Raw genomic sequence first — 20,268 nt, forward strand, 5'->3', positions numbered from 1 at the left:
GCACCGAGCGGGACGTTTAGCGGCCGCTCGTAATCCAAGTGACGGTATTTGGGGTCGGACTGCGTGAGCAGCATTTCTACTCTCGAGCATTTTGCCATGCACTGCTTACTGCGGGCATCGAATTAGACATCTGAAGATGCCCGCGGTAAGCAGTACCTGGAGAAAGCCGGAGAGATGAAATTCTCAACATGCGGCTCAACATAGAACTTCATACTTGCAGTGCAATAAAATGTAGATTCATACAGCGTCTAAACTAAGTCATCACCGTCAGCCAATCTACTGATGGATGAAAACCTTCCCTGGCCACTGCTACCTCTTACGACCTTGCGATACAATAATCTATCCGGCACCTGCGCACAAACCGATTTCATTGCTCCATCCTCACAGCGGACATCCTTTCGGATGCATCAACGCGCAGAAACGTGGAGCGGCCACTCACTGTGCACGGTCAGCACCACGTCCACGCTGGCAGTCCCAGCTGCATTGGAGGCCGTGCAGGTGTAGCGGCCGGCGTCGCTGGGCCGCGCCGGCCCCACCTGCAGCGAGCCGTTGCTCAGGAGGCGGTGACGGGTGCCGTCGCGCCGCACGGAACGGCCGTCCGGGCCCAGCCACGCCAGCTCGGGTGCCGGGCTGCCCTCGGCAGCGCACGGGAGGATCGCCACCGCGCCGGAGACGACCACCGGTTCCCGCGCCGAGGGCCTCATCGCCGGGGGGACTGCGGGCAGCATCAGGTGGCGACGTTACGATCCTCCGTACCGCCACCACCGCCGGACAGAGCCGAACATATTACGTTGTCGCGTAGATCGGGCATTTGGGCCTGTGCTCAGCGGCCGCGTTATAATGAAGCAAGTGAAATCGTACGATGAGCTTTTAAAACTAGTTTGCGGGAAAAAAAAGTTTGAAAGTCGGCAGCCTCTCGTTTGACTCGGTAGGTTTGGCAGGAATATGAATGTGGTGTGTGTGGGGCGAGTGGTGCAAGTGGTGCGAGTGGGGTGAGTGGGGTGAGTGGTGTGAGTGGAGTGAGTGGGGTGAGTGGTGTGAGTGGGGTGCATAGCCCGAGTGGTCCGAGTGGTGCGAGTGGGGTGAGTGGGGTGAGTGGTGTGAGTGGTGTGAGTGGGGTGAGTGGGGTGCGGGGTGTGAGTGGGGTGAGTGGTGCGAGTGGGATGAGTGGGGTGCATGGTCCTAGTGGTGCGAGTGGTGTGGGTGGTGTGAGTGAGCGCGACGCGGCACCCACCGTGCACCAGCAGCTTGACCTTGGCCTGCACGGTGCCGGCGGCGTTCTGCGCCACGCACACGTACGTGCCGCCGTCGGACAGCGCCACCTGCGAGATGTGCAGCGAGCCGCCCGGCTGCACTAAAAACCGGCCGCCTGCCATGCTCAGACAAAGACAAAGTTCCCCAATGTAGCTTTACCAAACGGTTGGGGAAAGTGCCATCAGTGATACGGCACAAGGGTGGTGGTGAAGCTACCACCACGCTCTACCGCACTGCACCAAGTACTCATTTAACGTTGAGTCGACCTAGAGGAGGCCCAGAACTGGTTCAAATATTTGCCACTGCTACTGATGGTGAGTGAAAATCGAACTCGGGCTGCCGGGTTCGTAGTGCAGCGCGCTTACCCACTGCACTACCTCTCCCCACAAAAGCATCCCAATGCACACAAACACATCATCCTGGATAGGACATCAAAACAAAACCGCGTTTCTCGCCACCATCTCCATGCCGATAAAACCCTCAGGCTCACCGCTAACGATGTCGACGCCCTCCCTCTGCCAGGACAGCATAGGCTGCGGCCTGCCCGAGGCCTCGCAGGAGAGCGTGGTGCGCGAGTGCAGCGTAGCCTCCACGGACGAGGGGGGCACCGTCACGATGGGGGGCCCTGGTGGGGGGGGGCACGGCACAAAGACAAATGCGTCCTTGATTAACGGCTCCATACTCACAGACTGTTGGAGCAAGCGCCGCTTGCGAGTGCTGCAAACGCAGACGAGCAGGATGGCAGCCAGACCCGGCACCAACAATTTCCAAAGTTTTGTGGTCCTATATTGCTATATTTGGCCAACTCCAAAATGAAAAGAAACAGACCAAGTGACTAACAATACCTAACAATAAGCAGCTATATAACAAGAGCTATTTATACAGGACTGCCCTGTGATTCAAAGCGATTTCCATCTACAGCCAATTTTGTAAATTCCACAATTCTGTGTCAGGGACGATTTTATCCAAAGGACAACCACTGTTGATTTCCTTATGAGGTGGAAATAATTTTATGAACCCTGGAGGGATGATGGGCCGAGTCAACTCCCAACTGGGACTTGAACTCCCAACCTTCTCCAATGCGAGCGGCTCACTCCAACACTGAGCCACCTGGCCGGTCCTTGTCTGAGATTGCCCCATTTAATTGACCGAGTGATTTTCTGTAATTATTTAATCGCCGCTGAAGGAATATGTTTGTACGAACGACTACAGGGGCAGGTTCCAGGGGCGGGTCCTAGGGGCACGCCACCTTGCCTACCGAGCCCTTGAGGATTCCAGGATAAAGAATCAAAATCATCCCGGCAATCCCTGCCGCGCGTGCTGTGGGCTGCCAGTGGCGGCGGCGGCAACTGACCCTGCACGGTGAGAGAGACGTGCCGATGCGCCGTGCCCGCCGCGTTGCGTGCGGTGCATGTGTAGCGGCCCGCGTGGCTCGGCGTGGCCGCCGGAACCTCCACCGTACCTGGGGAACACGGCGCGACAACAACATCAAGGACAACAACATTTTATCGAGACTTGATGAGCTCTAAAGATATTTTCACAGATGTCCAGTCGGGGCACGGGGTAAGAACGTTACAACAAACAAAAAATACAAAAACATGACAGTAGTGCAAAGTACAAAGTAAACAAACACAAACAAATAAAACTAAACCATCCCCATCCTACCAGGCAAAGCCCACTGAGGTGCTAACTTATTTTTCAGAAACGAAATGGCCAAAAATGATAGCTCAACAAAGTGGCCCATCATTTGGACATTTATAGCACCAAAATAATCGGATTAATATCAATGCATGTTTTCAATGTGGAGGGAAAAACCGGAGGACCCGGAAAAAAATCCACACGACCACAAGGAGAGACACATGACAACTCCAAATATACAGGCATCAGGGTCGGGATCGAACCCCCAACCTCCTGCATACCAGGCAAGGAAGATAACATCACACCAACATCGTTTTCATCGACCTCAGAGTGATGGCCGTTTAAACAGAGATGCCACTGCTGTTATAAAAAAGATGTCACCACGGTTACCGGTGGACAGCACGGCGAATCCGTCACCGGCGTTGGGCAGCCGCGTGCCGTCCTTGCTCCAGTGCACGCTGGGCTCGGGCGCTCCGCTCGCGTGGCACGTGAGCAGCACGGGGGAGCCGTGCGTGACCACCAGGTCGTCGGCCTCGTCCGCGATCGACGGGGGCACTGGGGTGGGTAGGGAGGACGGCGTCAGCGGGAAGGCAGGCGGGCGGGAGTGATTGGAAGCAGCGGGGAAGTGGGTGGCGGTAGAGGGGATGGGAGGAGGGCGGTGGAGGGGATGTACATGTGAAAGGGGGCTATAGGTGAGACAATTACGAAGGGTAGCATTGCAGCTCGTAGGAAAGAAGGCGGCCGTTCGGGAGGAGAGGAAGTGGATGGCAGTGGTGGTAACAGCGTAGGCAGGAGGAACATTAATAACCGTGGGAGAAGGGAGAAATTTAAATAAAACACTCCGTTATCATGTTCCTTATTAACGCTCCGACGTGTTGTTTGTGCCTGTGGAGAAGATACAATGCCCTAATACCTAGCACGGTGAAGTCAATGGTGATCCGCTCTTCCCCGACCTCATTAGCTGCTGTGCATTCGTACTGAGCCGTGTCTTCGGGGTCTGCCGACGCGAAATGCAGTGATCCTGTCGACAGCAGCCTGGAGCACAATAAACATGGTTCTGTAATTTAAATATCTATGGTGAGGTTTTTTTTTAATGAATAGAAAAAGAAAGCATTCCCACTAATACATTTTACATTTCATAAACATTTACTATCTGGCAGGCATATAACAATTTGCTGCCCCTGTGACTTAATCACTTGTCTGAATTGAAGATCACAATTCAATTTGAGAATTATCATTTGTTTCATTGAAATGTTCTCATTTATATTGTCTGTGTCATCACTTCAGCCTAATCTTTGTAACTTCACTAAGATACATGATCATGTAATCCATCAGTAAGATGTGTGTTATCAACCCTCCTCCAGGCGACGCAGCCCACTATCAAGTGACAGCTTCATGAACTGGCCGTGTTGGGTGGAGGAGGGTTTACAACACACATTTTACTCACGTGATCGGACTCGAAAAATCAAATATGAATCATATTGGTCGTGATAACCTAAGTGTTAAGTTTCAATGTAAGCTTGGGAAACTATCAGTAACTGACCACGCAAGATTCCACATCTACATCGTGAGCATAAAATAAACTTTTATTAATTCATCAATTATTTGTTACATGCCGACTGTTTGGCATTGAAGGCCGACACGTTGGCAAGGGTACCTGTGCGTGATTTGCAGCCTGTCAGCACCGAAGGGGCGGCCGTTTTTCTTCCAGGAGACAGCAGGCTTGGGTAGGCCGGAGGCCTCGCAGCTGAGGGTGGCCTGGCCCCCCACCAGGGCCGTGACGTTCGTGGGGCCTCGTGCAATCCCTGGGGGCACTGAGAAGGCAAACCTCGGTTGAGTAGTGAGACAAGGAAAGAGGAAAAACATATTTTGAAAGTTTAAACATTGTGGCATGGCTCAGATTTTAAATGCATTGCTGCAGTTCAAAAATGTTCATACGTTATAATTGACTTTTCCTTAGATTTGTATTTGCTTCATTGCGGTACTTTCATTTTACTTGATTGCTTTTGTCATTTTGGCCCACACTTGCATATGAAACTCACTCACCCTGGCCTTTTTGAGTTCTATGCCAGGTTAAACAAACAAATGTGAACGTTATGTGGGGGAGTCAGTGGTTTCGGAAGCCACATTGCAGGGGCCATCGCGGATCAACACCGCGGTCCAGCCTGAGGCAACGAGTACCGAGCACGGTGAGCGTGACGGTGAGGCGGTCCGATCCGGCCGCGTTGGAGGCGACGCACACGTACGTCCCCGCGTCGCTCGCTCGCACCGACATCACCTCCAGCGATCCGTCCGGCAGCAGCGTGAACCTGCGCCACGCACACGCGCGGCGTCGGGGTGAGCGTCGGCGCTCGTTAAACGAGCCTCTCGCGTGCCGAGCAGAGCCGCTCCCCTTACACGCGGAGAACACTCCGAGATGCGCGCAAGAGTACGGCATTTGCTTGAATGTCGCCGAAGTAATTCCTATCGAGAGCTGAGAGAATGATTGTATTATTCAAACAGCAGTGGGCTGACAAACACCTGTAAGTTACTATAATCATAATTTTCAATCTTCGTGAGGAAAACAAGCGTCGCGTGGGGCGAGGTTCCAAAACCGTGCCTGGCATTGTCGTCCGAGAGGAGGGCCCCGTCCTTCCTCCAGCTGAGGGTGGGGGCCGGGGATCCCACGGCGGCACACGGGAGCACGGCCGCCCCCCCGAGACGCACGCTCACCTCGCCGGAGCCCCCCACGACGCTGGGGCTCACTGCACACACACAACCAGGACGCAGCGTCGATCGCACGGCGCCCGCGTTCGCAATCGTGTAAAAAAATCAATTACGTAAAAAAAACGGTTCTTAGTAGGATTAAGTTATAGAAAAACACCAAAATGGATTGAGGGAGAGACAGCGTGTAGCCTGCAGGTATGTGTGCGGAGGGTGGGGGGAGGGGGGTAGTGGGCACGTCTCACCCAGCACGGCGAGCGTGAAGGTGCGCGACGAGCTGCCGGCCACGTTGGAGGCGACGCACACGTAGCGGCCTGCGTCCTCCTCGTCCGCACCGCTGATCTGGACGTAGCGGCCGCTCGCGAGGATATTCACGCGGGGGGACGCCTGCCGTGCCGGGAAGTCGCGGATACCGGGGGCGCGGCGACGGACGTTCGTTACAAGCGGGAAGGTGCCCACCACCATCATGTGTTTTTTTAATTGATATTAACCACAGAATATACATTGAATGTTTTTTTTTAGTAATCTATTTCAAGAGCTAAAAATTCTGGGACCGCAACTTCTTGGTAAATTTATAGATCCACCTCTGGTAACGAGGCAGCATGCACTGTCGGTTCACCGCACGGGAAACGTGTGCCGGTTCAGCAGAGGTGCTTCTTAGAAATAACAACGTGACAAGCGAGGCATAGGAATGGGAGTCGTGGCTTCCTGCCGTTTGCGAACACGCTTTGCGTGTTGCTATATCTCTTGAGTTGGTGGTCTAGACAAGGCTGAGAGCATTGTACGTGCAATGTGATGGTCACACGGCATGTATGTTATGTTTGTGAACAGCACACTGTGTTGTTGCGATGCCTATTTGTGTTCGTCCTGAACGCATTCTCCTGTTACGACTGGCGTCCCGCAATTCATGGAAAGTGTCGCATTTGAAGGAGGTGCCCTGTTACCCAGTAGTGGAATGATCATGGCCGACGACCACGATTATTATTGGTAATAGAGGTTTTTGGGTTAGATCGCATAAATATAAATGTGTCATTAAACCCGCCACCACCAGACACAGCCAATAAATAAGGTTTGTCACGTTTAACAAAACATGCCAATTTGTTACTAGTTCAGCCCACCGGTGTGTTGTGAGAGTAAACCCACAACATTTACAATTCAAGTACGATAATTATTATTAGTATACGCGTGGGGATTTCTCTTGGCGTTCTGATGTCGTAAGGCCCCCCCCCCCCCCTTCCTCTTTGCCTGCCACTGCCTGGGCCAGGATCTGAGGCCAAGAGGCCAGGCCAGGATCCCAGGCCAGGACGCCAGGCCAGCATCCCAAGCCAGGAGCCCAGGCCAGGAGCCCAGGCAGTGTCCAGACCTGCAGGGGTTCATCGTCCTTGAGCCAAGCGAGCGTGGGTGGGGGCGACGCGTCCGACCGGCACTCGAGCGACACCTGCCCGCCGCGCGTCACGCTCACGTCCTGCAACTCCACGCTGCCCGCGATGTTGGGGGGCACTGCAACGAAGGGAGGGAGCGGAGGGACAGGTTCGACCCCCCTCGCCCGGTTCTCACGGCAGACTCCTACCTTGGAACGCTCGGGGGCTCTGTCGCAGGGATCGCTGGCTGGGTGCATGTGGATTTGATTCCCTTTTCGTAGACTCAACCTGACCCTTTTTACGCATTCGAGGTACCATCGCCATTTCCATAAATGGCCCCATCCTGGGCCTCCCCTCCATCATCTTAGTCTTTACCTTTTTGTTCGTGATGCTTTCGACATTATTTTGGTTATTGTATTAAATAAAACTCAATCGTTTTTGAGTGTCCCTTCCTCTAACCCTGAAACAGCATTGTTGATATCAGTACATTTGCACTACTGGCAACGACATACAAAAACAGAAGACAATACTTTGGTTTTGTTGCAGATATAAATGTCTAGAGCAATAATCATACAATGATAACTTCTTTTTTTAATGGCAGCTGCCATGGTGTGATAGTTAGCACACTGGACTTGCTATCCAGAGGTCACCAGCCTGATTCCATTTCCCAGGGTGGCAGTTGAACAAAAATGGGGAGAGAATGGCCTGCAGTGGAGGCTCTTCCACCAGCCGTGGCATAACCAATCAAACAATTACACGGTGCCAACTCTACCCTTGAACAGATGTACTTGGGCCACCGTGCCATGTGTAGATTCACACGTGCCAATCAGTGCATTCATGAATACACTTGCACGGGAAACTGTGCCTGACGCCTGCATTGCAGAACCGTTAATCGATTCTGCAAAAGGTCTCACCCGGTTTACCCGGTTGTCACTTACGAGCATGGATCGACAGTGCAACTCACCGTGCACTTGGACAAGAAATTCCTTCTCTGTGTCGCCTGCAGGACTGGAGGCCAGGCAGGTATAACGGCCACCGTGCTCCACCTGGTTGAGAGTTTGCAAACTCACATTATTGTGGTCACCGCATTCCGATAACAAAGGAAGCAAGATACAAAAAATATTAAATGCGAACAGAAGGCTGGCTTTGCATATTTAAACGTACATTGAGAGTGATCTATACTTAAATGAATAGAACCCCATTGGAAACAATATATTTAAAGAGGGCATAGAGGCTGGAGTGCCTTGCAGGCCTGAATAGCGATATTGGATAGGGCAATAAGAAGCCTGCCACTTAAACTATTGCTGCTGGATAACGTTGATCTGGGAGGACCAATCAACGCGTCCACTGATCTGTCCCCTTGGCATCACCCGACATCTCTGAAATACAGTGATACCTCGGTTCACGAACTTAATTCGTGAAATGACTCTGGTCGTGAACCGAATTGGTCGTGAACCAAGGCACATTTTCCCATAGGGTTCAATGTAAATCCGGTTAATCCGTTCTGACCTTTTTTTTGAGAGACCACATTATCATTCATGAGATTTAACACTCTGTTCGTGACAGCTATGTTGGGGTGGTGCTTTTCAAAAAAGTCATGGCACTCATTCCATTTTTGCATAATGGATTTTTCAAGGAGAGATCGTTTCGGGGGGCTGTGGTCAACGCTGACGAAAATACGTGGAAAAAAATCCATCGCTCGGGGTTTTTTTATTTTTAGGTGAAGAGGGATGACTGTCACAGCTGGCGCATGTGTGCCTCTCCGCTCATTCCGGGGTGCGCGCGCGTGCATGCGCGTGCGCGTGCGTGCGTCCGCGCGCGTGCATGCGCGCGTGTAGCCTGCGCGTGAAGGGCAGAAGAGGCGGGCGCACCACGTGTCGCGAGCCCCCGAGGAGGAGGAGGAGGAGGCGGGTACTCCCTCGGCTGATTTTGCATTGCTCGCTCCCGTTACAATAAATCACGACCATGTGACAGCCTGGAATTAGCATAAAAATGGGCGCGGCTCCTGTTCGTGAACCGAAGCGGAGTTCGTGAACCGAAGCATATTTTTATGAAATTTTCTGGTCGTGAACCGAGTTGTTCGTGAACCGAAGCGTTCGTGAACCGAGGTATCACTGTATACTGGCATCAACCCGACCGCCCAGCCAGCTGCCCGCCCGCCCGCCCGGCTGCCCGCATGCCCGCCCGCTCACCGTGGCACTGGCGATGCGCAGGGTCTGCCCCCCCGGAAGCACAGTGAGGCCCTGCGCATGAGGCAGGGGGCGACCGTCCTTGAGCCACGTGAGGCTGGGTGGGGGGCTGCCCGCGGCCACGCACGTCAGCTCCAAGGAGCCCCCCAGCAGCACGTTGAGCTCCCGCGCCTCCTCCTCCTCCTCCAACCCCTCGATCACCGGCGGCTCTGATGGCAAGAGGAGGAGAAGCAGCTTATAGGGGTGGGGGGGGGGAGTGTTCACCGTGAGCCCAATCAACCACCTGGCCCGCAGCAGGCAAACCGAGTCTCCCCCACGCGACCACAGAGAGAGTGACAGCGATGAGTCTAAACTCTGAAGGCTAAGGATGAGTAATTGCAGAGGTTTTCTCGCATTGCGAGGGGCTGCCAGCTTGCCATGTGTCCTGGCAGAGGCAGATCTAAAAACTGCCAAGGGTGGGGGCGGTCCAAACATCTATAGTTTGAAAAAAAAGTTCCGACATTTCTAATAAGAATAATAACACATTCAATGTATTTTATCCATTAAATAAAATACCAATTTGCGTGTGCGAGTGAGTGAGTAGGCAGGTGGGTGAATGGTGCATCGGCCAGTCATCTCAGTCAATCCATGGCACCTGGGTCTGTCCAGTGACCTCCTGCCAGCGGGCGTTGGACACTTCACGTGCCCTTAAACTCTTAAAGTGAACATAGCCTGGCACATGCGCCGCGGTGACGTCACCGCCACTTAGTGACAAATGGCGGTCGCTGTTGTTCGTTGTTGAGCGAGTGAGTGGGTGAGCTGCGAGGTGGCTTTACCCTGCACGGTGAGGAGGAAGTGCTTGCTGGTCTGTCCGGCCGCGTTCACGGCCACGCAGCTGTACACGCCGGCGTCCGCGGGCGAGGCGTTCGCGATCTGCACCAGCAGGCCCTCTTCACTAGGAAAGGCCGAGGTCTCGGCTGCAATTACAGAAACGAACGTCTTGCTTCAAGACTCTCATCGTGATGCCATTGTTTGGTGAAGCATTCCATTTAAGTGGTTTTAGGTTTTTGTTTAATCTCTGAAAGGAAATAACGTTTAGTTAAAATTGTATTATGCTAATCTGGCATGAAAGGGAACTATTTCTGGCATGGAATTACACACGCACACCGATCGCTCTTCACAGGACCAATTTTGAGATCACACAGACGGGGCGAGCACTTTCCCATCCACTCAGCTGCAGAGAATAATGGTAATTGGGTCGCAGTCAAATTTGTCTGGTTTCTTCTGAGGGACGGAATTCAGATAAATTGTTTGGAGAACCATATTTTAAGTGACAAGTTTTTGTGTGCAGTCATTGTTGATCAGAGAAGACTGCTTGGATGTGAACCCAGGCTTCAGCAGTTGCAGGGTTCAGTGCTCTCACTCGAGCCACCTCAAAAATGAAGGTGCCCTTGAATCAAAGAACCGTTTCTCGCCCTGTGCTTGTGCACGAGTGAGCTATCTCTTCTCTGTCTGGCCGTGCCCCCCCCCCCCCCACCTCCCCCCCCCCCTTGCGGCAGGGGCGCGGGTGTAACCGTACGTACGCCGCGCGAGCGCCGACACGACGCCACCACCGCCGGGCGGGTAGAGCTGCCGGCCCTCGTGCAGCCAGGTGAGCATCGGCGGTGGAGAGCCGGTGGCCTCGCATGCCAGCGTGACGGACGCGCCGGCCAGCACCTGCAGCTCCTCCGTGTCTCCCGCGCCCTCCAGCAGAGGGGGCACTGGGCAAAGGGGGAGGCACGCGCTGGCTGAGGACCGCTCTCCAGTGGCACTACACCACCCCCCCCCCCCACCCGTGTTGGCAGTGCCTGGGTTAGACGACGCACGCCAGCGAGGATCCTATTAAACGTGCCCTGCGCCATTGATTGTTGCCAACGACATATCTGACTCACTAAACCGGAATCTTTTTTTTTTAATGCCACAGTGCCTAATGAAAAAAAAAATATTCCTTGTATGAATGAATTAATACAGATTTTTTTTTTTCAACCACAGCTTTTAGCTACTTTCTAATCGTCGCACCTGGACAGTGTGCGCGTCGTCACGCCAGTGAAAGTGCAGTATCAGACGCTGGGCAACAGCGGATAGGTAGGTGGAGATAGATGGGGTGGGGATAGAGAGAAGGGAGGAAATGAGGCCACGTGGTTGATGCTGGTTTGACGAACCCTCACGACGCCCCATTTTGCCTTTGGCCCGGCTTCTGTAGATTACAACTCTGGTGGTGAGCATGGGGGACTTGTTGCTCACCTTGCACCCGGAGGGTGAATTCTCTCTGGGTGATGCCGGCACGGTTGGAGGCCACGCACGTGTACGTCCCACTGTCCGACGCCTGCACTCGGGCGATCCTGCGCACGTTGTGGTCACGCCACGCAGGACGGGCATTGAGAATGTTGACGTGGGGTTTTGCCCGAATTTATAAGCTGGTTATTTTTACTAATAGGGTTTTTCCCCTTTTTTCTGGCAACAAAACTGACACCTTTTGCAAGGAATCATGCTTATCATTAACCACAATACTTGCAGTCAAATGCAAACAAAAAACAATACTCTGATAATGTATGCATTGTCTTTGAAACTGATTGGTCCACACCAGAGACAGCTTTCTTTAGAGCCTAGTCTCATATGGTGTTCGACCTGATGACGCCAAAAGGCGCACGTGCGCCTTTTGTTTGCATTTGACTGCAAGTATTGTGGTTAATGTAAGCATGATTCCATGCAAAAGGTGTCAGTTTTGTTGCCAGAAAAAAGGGGAAATACCCTATTAGTATATTTTTGTACTGGCAAAGGAGGTCCCATGATCTGGTTATTTTTCTTTACGCATTTGGCCCACTTGCTCCTCCTCACTGCTCACTGTTTGGGGCCATGTATTTGAATTACTTTTGGCTTCTCGTGGTTTGAGAGCCTTCATGTTTTCTGGGCATCTTTATTAAAATGCTCTTCAATATTCAAAGGTAATTTTGATTACAATCACTGTGAGGGAACAAAGATCTTTCCATCTGAGAATTTCCTCAGGAAAAACCTTCTTTCGCAAATTATTCCTTGAAGTGGGCCTTCTTTCCGAAGGCCTGTTGGGTTGAAATGGCAAGATCTGATTTTTTGGCTGAGCCACCACACACACAATCTGGGACAAATTTGCATTGTTGACTACCTGGACACATCCAAACAAATGAAATAGTCGCATGTACGAGCATTTAAAACACCGATGATTATTGCTCTGGATCATCAGTGAGTTGAAGAACAAGCCTCACAGCCAGATATTTGCAATCAGATAAGATGTTTCATTTTACACATCATCGAGACAAGGTCCAGGAAGTCAAAATAGCTTCCTTTAAAAAAACATACTTCCTGGATATATTTACAACTATGATCGTGCTCTTTGTTGCTGGCCTCTGGACCTGTGCTCAGCAACTTTGCAAAAACAATGAAAACTTTCAGAGGCCCAGAAAGCCTGGTGCTCACCTGAGCACCTGCCCTGCAGAGAGCAGCATTGTGTGGGCAGACAGCGGCAGGGGCAGCCCGTCCTTCAGCCAGGAAAGCTGTGGGGGCGGTGAGCCAGTGGACATGCACTCCAGGCTCACCGGCCCATCCAGGGGGGCCAAGACCTCCAGGGGCTGGTCCAGGACCCCCTCCACCACCGGTGGAACTGGCATCGACGCACAAACGGACGGACGAGGAGACAATCTCATATTGTCGAACGAGCGCACAAACAATGGTAGGCGAATATTGAATGCAAAAACATCACGTTAAACGTGAGCGTTTTTATATGAGTGCCCCTTTGTCAATCCACTGCTGGATGAGGGCAGTGCAGGGTATGCATTTTATTTGAACCAACACCCTGGTCAGTGAGGGTTGCTTAAGACGTGGAGAATGCTGCAGTAATGGATTATGCTGCACTGCTCCCTGCTGACAACATTAGGCACGCAGCAACCTATAAACGACCTGGCATGCATTGGTGGTCACCCATCCAGCCTGAACCCTGCTTTGGATCTAGTGAGATCTAGGGTGACGAGAGTGGGTGCATACTGGGTGATTTTGTCGCAGACGATGGAGGCGCAAGCAAATTGAAACATTCCCCACACGTTATTGTTGAGCAACATGGCAGAAGATGTCAAAAGAAAATAGACTTGTAAAATTTATTTCGTTGCTTTTTGAATATTATGGCTTCGTGAATAGCAACTTAAAGGTACATGTTCAAGTGTGAGAGTCACGTGGCAGCTTCAGGTTACGCCGAGTTAATTTCTACTGCTGCCGCTGTTGCTGCTGCTGCTGATGAATTTGAGACCTCTGCAGTGGCTTACAAAGCGCCCCACGGTTTTACAATGCGCCCTGCGATTCGCAAGGCGCGCCGTGCTGTAAAAGGCGTTCTCCGGTTTCACAATGCGCCCTGCGATTTTGGTCGGGTCTCAGCAGTCACATTCTAGCCTCCCTTTGATCGTCCACTCGTGAATGCGGCGACCAGATGTGGCGTGACGACGGGCCGTCCGCATTCGATTGAGCGAAGTGCTTCCCTTGTTTGCGCCAGGTGGTTTAGCGGTGGCATCCGACGTCTGATGTTTCTCCGCGCACAGAGACCCGGGGGGGAGCCGCCCTCACCGTGGACGTGCAGCGTGTAGATTCGCTCCTCCTCGCCGGCCGCGTTGGTCGCCACGCACGTGTACTTCCCGCTGTCCGAGATCTCCACGCTCGCAATGGTCAGCACAGCGTCGTCCTTCGAGATGCTGGGCAGGAGATCGGGGTGCGTTAAACCGGCGGGCGCCGCACTTGCCGGACGCCACGCTAAGACCACATGTCGTGCGCATGGCGCAGTGGTACGAGCCGTTGCAATCCGGTCAGATGGAGGAGGGGTTTGCGGACCACTTTCCAAACGTAGTCGTGAAACTGTCGCCCGTTCGCTTTTGGTACAGTATTAGTTCTTTTAACAACATCTGTTCGGTCGCAACTTTGTCCTCACTAACGTAGCGCCTCACGCTCACCTTTACCCGATCCGCTAACCCCCCAAAACGCTAACCCAGAGCAAACATACGTACGCAGCAAAGCACAAGGAGCGGGCGATATTAATTTAAAGCAGCCCGGCGCTAGCGACCGCCGAGCTGCATGACAATCTCCCGGCGCGGTGCTCACCGGATGCGAGCGCCGGCAGCGGCGCCGGCGAGCGGCCGCCCATCGTGCAGCCAGCGCACGGCCGGGCTGGGCTGCCCGGAGGCCGAGCACCGCAGCGGCACGTCCTCTCCGACCACCACGTTCACGTCGCTGGGCAGCTCCGAGCCCGAGATGCGGGGCGGCACTTCGCACGTGCAGCGCAAAGTACGGTAGTGGTGTTCATCATCGCTCTGTCTCGGTCAACCGAGTCATTGTCAGCATTCGCGATGGGGTCATTTACAGGTGGCTTCTCGTAATTGGAATGTTTGGCCCATTTTAGTTCGTTTTTTTTATCGATGAGAGAGGAAATAATAGAACGTTGAGGAAATCCATTTAGAACAGGGGGGGATCATACCGACTCCGCACAGACAGGCACCGCATGTGCTTTTGTTGTGCGAGGCACCGGCGCAACCACCGCACCACCGCCCTGCTACGCGCAGGTCTTGAGCATGAACGACCGATCCCGCGTCGCCGCCTTCTCAGGAGCGGGGCCTCTTTGCTTACCCAGCACGGTGAGGGTGTAGCGCTTGCGGGCCTCCCCCTCCGAGTTGGTGGCCACGCAGGAGTAAACGCCCGCGTCCGACACGTGGACGCGCGAGATCTGCAGGCGGCTGCCGCCCGACAGCACTTGCCTCTCCAGCGAGTTTGTGCTTCCTGCGCAAGGAGGGTCGCGTGCTCGCTCAGCGGCCATCACTGAGAAGCTCTGGGCGGTTGGTATCTTTTATCACGGAGTACCCGGGTACAAGGGCTCATACAAGGAAATATACAATCATAATAATAATACAACGCGGATTTATAAAAACGAAAGAAGAAAAAAAACATGGATTGCTCCATCAGGGCCCTTACCAATGGAGAAGCCATTCCGTTGCCAGGAGACTGGCGGGGTGGGGGACACCGGCGGCGTCACAGCCGAGGATTGTGGGATTTCCCAAAACCTCGGTCACAGACTCCTCCGGGGGCCCGTCGATGCTGGGGGGAACTGAAAACAAAGACGAAGAGCCCCGTGTGGACAATGCAGAACTGTTGGGAGAGGTGTTGTTAGACAAGCTATAAAGGATAGGGGGAGCTCTAGAGAGCAAACAGTAACATGAGCAAGTAATTGCAGGGCTGCACCTTAAGCTATTGTAATTGTGCCTTCATCACCATCTGGAATCTCAATTCAGGTAATCCTCGATGAGTCCCCAGACTGTGAAAAGCGAGCTCTGTTTTTTTGGTCTGCCCTAAAAGTGAGAGTTCCCAAAACATACAAAACATGACGAATTTATATCGGAAAATAACATCCCAAACGACCCTTCCCGAGAATAGCAACCACAACGGTAACCCGCTTGTGGACAAGGACAAGGGCCTGAATGGGCTGTGAGAAGCTGGAATCAGAGCCGCACGGCTTCTGTAGCGTGGGGAGATAGAACCAGGGCACAGGTACTGTTGGTGAGCAGTTGCTGGTCGAGAAGATCCAACCCCCCCCCCCCCCCCCCCCCCACGGTTGTGTTTGTGAGTTAAAGCGTAACGAGGAAATAGTGCTTCCACGTTCAACAACTCCCCCCACCCACCCCACCACCGAGACTCAAGGCCCGTGGTGGTTTTGGTGACCGGGCCCGCTGGAGGGGGCGGCACTGCCCACCGTTGACGCTGACCGTGAAGCCTTGGTCGACTTCGCCCGCCACGTTGGACACCTTGCACACGTAGTGGCCCGAGTGTGACACCTGAAGGTAATCATCGACATCAGCATCAATATCGGCATTGTCAACATCGTCATCATCAACATCATCATCAACATCAACATCGGCATCGTCAACATCGTCATCATCAACATCATCATCAACATCGTCATCATCAACATCATCAACATCGTCAACATCATCAACATCGGCATCGTCAACATCGTCATCATCAACATCATCATCAACATCGTCAACATCATCAACATCGGCATCGTCAACATCGTCATCATCAACATCATCATCAACATCGTCATCATCAACATCATCAACATCGTCAACATCATCAACATCGGCATCGTCAACATCGTCATCATCAACATCATCATCAACATCGTCATCATCAACATCATCAACATCGTCATCAACATCATCAACATCAACATGGTAAACATCATCATCGTCAACATCGTGATCATCATCAATATCATCAACATCATCATCATCAATATCATCAACATCGTCATCATTATCATCGTCAATATCATCATCGTCAACATCGTGATCATCATCAACATCGTTAACATCATCAACATCATCATTATCAATTGTTTATCAGCATTGCCATTGTCATTGCTGCTTCATTGTCATATACAGTCGAGACAATGCCACACAGCAATATACAGCCAGTGAAGGCAGACGAACAACAAGATACAGACTTGTTATTGCTACTTCTCTTACTACTGCGCTTCTAAACCTGAGAAAGTTTCACCCAGCCTCAAGACTCTTTTTCAAGAGGGTCTTGCCAAGTTTTTTCATATTTGGGACGACATTGTTGCTGCTGCTGCTGTGTGTGATCCCAATTGAGTAATGTTCAGGCCATTATTTTACATCGGGTTGTTTAACCGATGTCAGTGACGTGGTATACTTTGTTTAGCCATGGGAGGAAAGTGGAGAATACGAAAGACAACCCGTGCACGGCAGGGTGGGAGATAGAACACGTAAAGCCCACGCAGAAAGGCGCCCCGAGTTGGGAATCAAACCCAGGACCCTTTCTCTTGCCGCGAGGCCGCGAGAGCGTCAGCACCGCGCTGCGGCCCACGGAAACGAGACCCCCCCGCGTGCCCCCCCACACCCCCTCGCCTCTCACCTGTGCTCGTGCCACCTGCAGCAGCTGCCCGTCCTTCCCGCAGGACGACGCCCTCCGAGTCGCCCACGCGGCGCCCGTTGTGGAACCAGGCGACGAGGGGCGGCGGCGACGCCTCGGCGGCGCACTCCAGCGCCAGGGGCTGCCCCGCGCGGACGCTCGTCACTGCCGGCAAGGGGCCCCCCGCTCCGCCCGCGTTGCGGATGCTGGGCGGCACTGGGGACGCAGAGGCGCGGGCGGGAGTCTCGAGGAGGAGAGGCGGTTCGCGTGCGTGGCGTCAGCATGCAGCCTCGACACATGGCGTTGACACGGCGGTTCGCTCGCGCGTGGCGCATCGACACTGCAGCACGAACACGTGCCGTTAACACGTAGCATTTCGCAGCCGACGTTACGATCCTTTTTTGTTTTTGGTGAGGCCACAGAATGATCCGCACAGCACCGAATCAGAATATTCATTGAAACTCTTTTCTCACAGATGTCCACTGACCGTGCACGCTCAGCCGGGTGTCCTTCTCGTGGCGGCCGGCCGCGTTGGAGGCGACGCAGGTAAACCTCCCGCTGTCCGACAGTTTGACGCGCGGGATCTGCAGCACACGGCCTCCTGCCAGCGTGGCGGGACAGGGTCAGGGTTAGCCTGGCGGCTAGCCTAGGGGTTAGCCTAGGGGTTAGCATAGGGGTTAGCCTCGGAGTTAGCCTCGGGGTTGACCTAGGTGTTAGCCTAGGGGTTAGCCTAGGAGGTAGCCTAGGGGTTAACATAGGGGTTAGCCTAGGGGTTAACATCGGGGTTAGCATAGGGGATTAACCTCAGGCAGTGGTTCCCAACATTTGGTCATCGTGCCACTGGCCGTCCACAATGCCGTGGGAGAGGGCCCAGGGAACTGGTTGCAGAGACAGCGAGACCTCTTTTCTGATTCACAACACTTACGATTTAGCCCAGGCCACTTCGCGATCTGGCCAAATTCGTGTCGTGCAGCTGAATGCCACCCGACACAGCCAAACAAATGTAACGTCGCATGCGCTTGACGTGAAAATTAAATTCACAATATTTGTAAAGAGGAACCCCCTCCAAGCTCTACGTTCCTCGACATATCAAGGTGTTATCGGTCTGCTGATGAGTTAGTTGAACACGTAGGCTTTCACAAACAATAGTTACGAGACAAATCTAATTGGCTGTGTCGGGTGGTGGCGACTTAAATGACACATTTACGCGATCTAACCCCCATAAAAAACCTCTATTATTGAAAATGATTAAGTGTTTAGATGTAGGAGGAAAGCAGAGCACCACTCCATGTATTCTGTCTGTCCCATACAGACGGAATACGTGGAGTCCACATTTGCTGTACCACCCTGACAAGCCAGCGTACGGCACCTCTACCGATGCCCGCACGAAGGGACTTTCTCAACATTTGCTCCCACGATCCGCCAACCCTCGTCGCCTCCACAAGCTCCGGATTACAGGGCCGTGGGGGGCATAGCAGCTACAGGCAAGTTCACGCAGCTGGCCACCGTGCCCTGGCGATCGCCCACCCGCCTGCCCGCCCCCTGCCACGCACCGGGCGCGATGAAGATGGCTCGCGATGGCTGCACGGGAACTCCGTCCTTGAGCCAGGAGAGGGCAGGCGGCGGGAATCCGGACGCGTTGCAAACGAGCGACGCCGAGTTGTTCACCACGACGCCCACCTGAGCCGGGCTGGGGCCCTCCACGAACGGAGGCACTGAGCAGCGGTGCGGTGACACAGAGGGTGGGCTCAAGGCTCCGGGGCTTCCACGAGCAGCAGTAGCATCATCATCGTCAGCAGCAGCAGCAGTAGCATCATCATCGTCAGCAGCAGCAGTAGCATCATCATCAGCAGCAGCAGCAGTAGCATCATCATCGTCAGCAGCAGCAGTAGCATCATCATCGGCAGTAGTAACATCATCAGCAACAGTAGCATCATCATCGGCAGTAGCAGCATCATCAGTATCAGTAGAAGCAGCAGTAGCATAATCATCATCAGCAGCAGCAGTAGCATCATCAGCAGTAGCATCATCACCAGCAGCAGCAGCAGGAGCATCATCATCAGCAGTAACATCATCATCAGCAGTAGTAGCATCATCAGCAGCCATAGAAGTACCATCATCATCAGCAGTAGCATCATCATCAGCAGCAGCAGTAGTCGCATCATCAGCAGCAGCATTAACAGCTTCCTCCATCATCATCAGTAGCATCAGCACATCACCAACTGTCATCACCATTATAACAGAAGTAGGACCCACAAAAAAGAAACTCAAAACATTAAATGCCATGTCTAATAAAAGCTACACCATACAAAAACAAATAAATGTAAAAAATAGTTTTTGTTATCTTTATATTTACATATTTTCAGTTTAATTCACAAGGAACCAGTGCTCGAATGTTACCAGTTCCAATCCAGCCTGGGGGTTGATTCAACCCATCGTCGGTAAAATTATCACCGCATTGCGGGAATGTCAACAGTGGCTGTCCCATAGATAGACTCGCCCCAGCCCCCTCCTCCCCCACTATACAAACGTGGAATTTCCTCCGGCGGCTCATGGGTTGCGAGCGGGAGATGAACCCCAGCGGCTCAACCGCTCATTCGAGTCAGCGGACGACGCGGGAACTCACGGTGCACGTTGAGGTTGAAGAGCTTCTCGGCTCGCCCCTACCGAGTTCTCGGCCACGCACGAGTAGCGGCCCGCGTCGCCCACCTGCACGGGGTGGATCTAGGGGAAGCGGCAGAGAGCGAAGCGCGGCACGGTCACCGCACGCACGCCGCTAAAGCCTCCGGAGAGCAAGCCAACGGGACCCTAGGCTGCTTTCTCCGGAGGAAGCCACAGCCGCCGCGTGTGGGTTACGGGGACGCTGGCCCTTTCGTCGTCACAGTCGTCAAAGCCAGAGAACAGGAGAACAGGAGACCCGGTCATCGGCACCACGGCGGCCACCCACTTTGTCTCCCCAGTGCCGATGTTTATGCCTCGCTCCAGGCACTCGTCCTCACTCCCGGCACCGGTTCAGACGTCGCTCGCCGTTGACGTTAGCCACGGCCGGGAACCAACTCGGTCCGCCGGATTAGGTCGGGCGGCGCGCTGACCACTGCTTCACGACGACGACAACAACGGCGCGCTGACCACTGCGGTGACGTCACCCCGGCGCTTGCGCCAGGCTA

At 53.4% G+C, this 20,268-nt stretch overlaps 1 protein-coding gene across 1 annotated transcript in view; it reads right to left on the reverse strand.

The window, feature by feature from the left end:
- Positions 1 to 20,268, reverse strand: part of LOC133354700 (hemicentin-1-like) — a 132,079-nt gene that overhangs the window by 22,058 nt on the left and 89,753 nt on the right. Inside the window, 29 exon segments of the mRNA XM_061571753.1 lie at positions 440 to 715; positions 1,235 to 1,369; positions 1,745 to 1,879; positions 2,609 to 2,716; positions 3,283 to 3,447; positions 3,806 to 3,927; positions 4,550 to 4,706; positions 5,074 to 5,201; positions 5,492 to 5,636; positions 5,841 to 5,982; positions 6,959 to 7,095; positions 7,921 to 8,002; positions 9,149 to 9,354; positions 9,961 to 10,101; positions 10,708 to 10,884; positions 11,408 to 11,505; positions 12,617 to 12,800; positions 13,751 to 13,875; positions 14,279 to 14,441; positions 14,801 to 14,950; positions 15,143 to 15,173; positions 15,175 to 15,275; positions 15,918 to 15,999; positions 16,998 to 17,011; positions 17,105 to 17,317; positions 17,589 to 17,702; positions 18,655 to 18,816; positions 19,728 to 19,764; positions 19,766 to 19,825. Of these exon segments, the coding sequence (XP_061427737.1) occupies positions 440 to 715; positions 1,235 to 1,369; positions 1,745 to 1,879; positions 2,609 to 2,716; positions 3,283 to 3,447; positions 3,806 to 3,927; positions 4,550 to 4,706; positions 5,074 to 5,201; positions 5,492 to 5,636; positions 5,841 to 5,982; positions 6,959 to 7,095; positions 7,921 to 8,002; positions 9,149 to 9,354; positions 9,961 to 10,101; positions 10,708 to 10,884; positions 11,408 to 11,505; positions 12,617 to 12,800; positions 13,751 to 13,875; positions 14,279 to 14,441; positions 14,801 to 14,950; positions 15,143 to 15,173; positions 15,175 to 15,275; positions 15,918 to 15,999; positions 16,998 to 17,011; positions 17,105 to 17,317; positions 17,589 to 17,702; positions 18,655 to 18,816; positions 19,728 to 19,764; positions 19,766 to 19,825 (3,790 nt within the window).

Source organism: Lethenteron reissneri, chromosome 48, assembly GCF_015708825.2.
Source record: "Lethenteron reissneri isolate LAM-NWPU_2019-01 chromosome 48, ASM1570882v1, whole genome shotgun sequence".
NCBI lineage: Eukaryota > Metazoa > Chordata > Hyperoartia > Petromyzontiformes > Petromyzontidae > Lethenteron > Lethenteron reissneri.